Source organism: Triticum aestivum, chromosome 3B (genome assembly GCF_018294505.1).
Source record: "Triticum aestivum cultivar Chinese Spring chromosome 3B, IWGSC CS RefSeq v2.1, whole genome shotgun sequence".
In the NCBI taxonomy this organism is placed as follows: domain Eukaryota; kingdom Viridiplantae; phylum Streptophyta; class Magnoliopsida; order Poales; family Poaceae; genus Triticum; species Triticum aestivum.
Window position 1 is genome coordinate 138,291,749 of NC_057801.1, and position 5,327 is coordinate 138,297,075.

Genomic DNA, 5,327 nt, shown 5'->3' on the forward strand with positions numbered 1-5,327 from the left:
CTCCTTTTGGGGGAGGTACGTGTCCGTTGAAGCGGCGTGGAGGCACAATGCTCCTCAAGAAGCCACTAAGGCCATAGTATTCTCCTCATCTCCTCGCACAATAAAAGATGTCATGAACCCACTAGCAGTGCCCTTGAAGACGGCAATCGGACCTTCACAAATAAGGTTGGAGATCTCCCCACGACTTAATTGGCAGGGTGCACGGGCTTACTTTGACTACGCCTACCTCATGAAAAAAATGCCTTTAGCCATGCTAAGTTGAGAACGCCCATACGGGTGATCGGCACTCAGCGATGGTCGGCCCGACCCACCAGGGCCCGAACAACCCCCACCTAGCCCCGATTTCCCCTAACCTAGCCGCCACTCCCTCGCCTCTCTCTCTCTCACGAACATGGCGACCATGGCAGTTAGTCCTCCACCTCTCTCCTGCCGCAGATGGCCCTTGCAGTTCGCCGTCAAGGTCGTGCGTGTTATAGTCCCAATAGCATTTGTGTATTCCAATGTAAATTGATTAATATGGAACTGTCCAGTGTTCTTGTTAATTGATGAACATTTTCCATGGATGTTGATTTTTGTAATAAGTATTCATGAGTTAGCATCATTGGTTGTTCATGCTTATTTTATAGAATGAAAAGTAACACTTGTGCCGCTGAAAATTAGCAACGAGCTATGTCTCACACACATGCTACCAAACACTGTCTCATCCAAGCATGTCTCACCATATACATGACCACCAAAGAACTCGAGATGCATGTACTTAACATGTCTACACTAAGCATGTATCAAAAGGAAACAACTATGCTAGGATGAGAACAACTACAAAACACACCCTTAAGGGAGCTCACAACCACCTTCTTTGTGCATAGTGAGCAACCTTTGACTTGGCTTGTTGGATCTTTAGGAAGAGAATAATGTTGCGAAAGTGCTTTTCTATATCTGTTGTGTATGGATCATCCGTGATTACTTTTGATATTCATGCTATTTTTTTACTTGTTGTTAAAATTTATTTTGTTTTATAAAGTTTTGTTTCTTTTCTTATTTCAACGTGTACAACTGAACATCATGTTTCATTGCTTATATTGACAAAAACAAAAAAAAATGCAATATAAGCAATGAGACACGATGTATGTTCTGCTGCGCGATATTCATAATGTTTTGATGATACACGATGAAACATCATGATTCACTTTGGAACTTGAAACATGACAAATTTTAACAACAACAAAAAAAAGTAGCATGAATCTCAAAGTAACCATCAACGGTAGATTCCCGTGCATGCATGATAGAATCTCATTTCTCGTAACGTTTTGTGTCTTGCAGATGCATTCGATTGCAAGCAAATAAATCTCCCCTCGTCTAAAAGGGTAAACACTTCTAATGTTGATTAGATATACACAGAGCCGGAGGACCTGGCGCAGTCTGCTGGGGCGAAGGTCACGGTGCCCTTGTCGAGGTCGTACCCAACGTGCATGTTCTGCTGCGCAATATTCCCGATGATGGACACAGGAGGAAACTGCAGGGCCACCACTGCCAAGCACAGGGTCCCCTCATGCAACACTACGAACGTGTTCTCCGACTTCAGCGTGACCGCCGCGCCGCCGCCCAGTTCCAGCGTCACGTCAGGGATCATCGCCGCAACCTGCCCCTCCCCGACCCCGCTCACGTCGAAGCACAGCGGCAGGAGCTTTTCCAGCGACTTCGCCGGCGGGAGCTTGACCCTCCGGGTTAGCTCTTCCACCAATGGGTCCACAAGCTCGTTCGCGAGGTACGTCAGCGTCGAGCCGGAGTCGACGATGACGGGGTACTGCTGCGGCGCCGCGAAGGTCTTGTTCCCAATCTTGACGGACCGGAGCTCGACGGTGTAGTAGGTCTTCACTTCGGATGGGATCAACGGCGTCGTCGCCGCGCCGGGCTCCGTCACGGCGGCGCGGGGACCGAAGTTGAGCACGGAGGAGGCGTTGATGGAGTAGGGCACGAGGCAGTAGGAGAACCTCCGGCCGAGCGATGTGTCTGTGCCTAACTGATTGACAAGGGAGAGGTCGCCGCCGCCGAGTCCGACGAGGCCGTCCCCGATGAACGAGCCGATCATGGTCGTGGAGCAGCCGAAGTTGACGTTGGCCACGCGCATCGCCCGATCGCCGCGGGTGCCTTGGTCGTCGGCGAAGGTGAAGGTCTCTGTGGAGAGGAGGCCGCTCGTCGACTGGGAGCCGTCGCCGTAGGAGTAGAGATACCCGCACTTGGAGTCGGCGCAGGAGGCTTCGGGGAGCGCGCGGCATGCGCCGGAGCCGCAGCTCACGAGACCGAACGTCGTCGAATTGGCGGAGTTGAACTGGACGCCCGGCGGTGGCGCGGGGGAGGGAGCGGGAGCGTGCGCGTGGGCGTGACGGGCAGCCGCCAGACCAGGAGCGCCAGCTCCATTGCTGCAGTTGAGCCAGATGAGGTCGCTGCCGGTGTCGGCGATGGCGAGCATGCGGGTGGGCGGCGTGCCCACGTTCACGGCCATCATGTACTCGAAGGGCCTGGAGGTGAGCTCGGACACGGCGCCGACGGTTGATGCTGCGTTGGCGCGGGCGTAGGAGCGCGAGAGCGCAACGGCGCGCGAGGTGGACCGGCGCGCGGCCTGGAGCACGCGGGCGGGCGCGGTGAGCGACGGGTCACGGTACGGCGACTTGACGGAGTCACGGTGGATGAACTCCACGCTAAACCCATCGCCGCCGTCGTACGCCGTGCACAAGAACTTGTGCGCCGTCAGGACGACGCCAACGAGCAGCAGAGCGCCGGATGTCATCGTCGCAGGCATTGTGTGCTAACTCAACTGCGGGGTTGCTTGCCAATGGTGTGTTGCTGCTGCTATGTCCTGCGCAGTATTAATAGGGGAATTGGCGTAAGATGAAAGTGTAACTTGATTAATCGGGGGAGGGATGGGACAAGTTGGTATAGGCTATGAACTGTGATTGCACCATCAGCCAGCTTCTTACATCATGCGTACTAATTACGTACGTGCTGCACTACGCACCGAATTCAGGGTAGATTCGACTCGAGAGCTGGATGTATCTAACACTGAAATTGTAGTAGATACATCCATTGAGCCACAACTAATTTCGAAAAGAGGGAGTATTTTATTATAAAATTATTTAACATTCAAAATGGCAATATTTTGGAACAGGATGTACGGTTCATTTGTTTTTCTTCACAATCCTAACGCAAACCGGAACTTGGTCGCCGTTTCATCCAGATGCAATCTGCTCCATCCGATGGTATTTCCACACGGGTAGATGGGGGTATACTCTCTCCACCTCGAAGACCTTCCAGTGAACGTGATGATGACCTTGATACTGCCCAAGTTTGTGCCTGTGCACATCCCAATATATTACCATATGCATGTTATTTGAGAAAATTAAGCACAATACTTGACTGCCCAAACTTTTGTTCGGCAACATGAAACCTAAACTTTAGGATGTTGCATTTCAAATTCTTCAGGTAAAACACTAGTAAGATCCTTTTTTTTAATGGTAATAGACTTTTATTCCTCAAATAATGGATAGATCGTTTACAAGCAAATGAGAAATAAAGTCAGGGATGGACATATCCGATGAACTAGAAGATCTAGAGCTAAACGAATTGCGAGCTAGTTCATCTGCTACTTGGTTTGCCTCCCGGTAACAGTGCATGTAGGTCACTTTAGCAAAGTCCAAAGATAGACGTTTACACTCCATAAGTGTCGCCGCATCAGGCCCTAGGTACTCATCCATCAGCTCTACCGATTCTAGTGCAAAGGCGCAGTCAGATTCTATCTCCACCATGTTACGGCCTATGTTTGCTGCCAGAATCAGTCCGTTCTTGATGGCCATAATTTCCGCCGAGTCTACATTACTAACATGTGGTACAAACCAAGTTGCTGCTGAAATATAATCCCCTCTATCATCTAGAGCAATAGCCCCACAAGCGCCTGACAATGTCTCTGCATTGAACGATGCATCAACGTAGATCTTTATGGTTCCCTGATTAGGCTTTTTCCACATATGCTCCTTCAATCGGTTGGAAATTTTTGACGTACATGATCCTTTTGCAAATTCGTACACGAAAGAAAAATCCTTACTTTCAGGTAACTTTTCAGTTAAGGACGTCAAGCTAGCAAACCTCCTGAAACCAAACATGCGCTTATTTTTTGTTCAGTTGGAAATATTCAACTTCACACAAGAAGGCCACACCTCCACACCGCGAAATTTCTCTAGTAACTTTTCTTGACCATCTCTAGCAGACACCCATCCTAAGAGTTCAAAACATATCCTTTGTTCCATCGGATTAAACTTTTCTTCATCTAGAAATTCGTACACAAAAGTTTATAACTTAATCCCCCAAAACATTGAACACAAAATTCTATACACAAACTCATTTCAAACACAAATTTAAATTAGTCATTGCATAATTTGACAACGGTGCCATATTAATGTCGTACATAGATAATTAAACAGTCCATTGTCTACTACATTGAACAGTACATCAACATTGGACTAGGTAAAGCGTCGAGAAAAAACATATAAAACTGTATGTACTACATCGCTCTGCTCATTGTTGCCTATAAGGTAGTCCGACAAGTCCAAGTCTGAAGAGGAGGCAGGTGAAAGATCGTGGATGTCGCCTAGAGGGGGGGGTGAATAGACGCTTTAAAATAATTATGATTTAGGCTTGAAGAAATGCAGAATAAAATTAGCGTTTAATTTGACAAGCGCAAAACCTAAATCAACTAGGCTCACCTATGTGCACGAACAACTTATGCTAAGAAAGATAAACAACTAAGTGATAGCAAGATATATAACACGAAACACTATGGCTATCACAAAGTAAAGTGCATAAGTAAAGGCCTCGGGTAAGTGATAACCGAGGCACGCGGAGACAATGATGTATCCCAAAGTTCACACACTTGCAAATGCTAATCTTCGTTTGGAGTGGTGTGGAGGCACAATGCTCCCCAAAAGTCCAATAGGGCCACCGTAATCTCCTCACGCCATCGCACAATGCAAGATGGCGTGATTCCACTAAGGAACCCTTGAGGGCGGTCACCGAACCAATACAATTGACAACCCTTGGGGGATGTCACCGAACCCATACAATTGGTAACCCTTGGGGTCGTCACTGAACACGTATAAATTGCTTGGGGTAATCTCCACATCTTAATTGGAGACCCCGACGCTTTCCCGGAGCTTTACACCACAATGATTGAGCTTCACGACACCAACCATCAAGGCGCCAAGTACCTCAGAGGAACAAGCTCTAGGGTACCAAGCACCCAAGAGTAATAAGCTACTCAAACTTCACTTCCACGT

General features: G+C 48.3%; 1 protein-coding gene across 1 annotated transcript; it reads right to left on the bottom strand.

Annotated features, from left to right (window-relative positions):
• Positions 1–1,384: 1,384 nt before the first annotated feature.
• Positions 1,385–2,800, bottom strand: LOC123065038 (aspartic proteinase CDR1-like). The gene has a single exon (XM_044488411.1). The coding sequence runs from the start codon at positions 2,798–2,800 to the stop codon at positions 1,385–1,387; it is 1,416 nt and encodes a 471-aa protein (XP_044344346.1).
• Between the last annotated feature and the right edge of the window lie 2,527 nt (positions 2,801–5,327).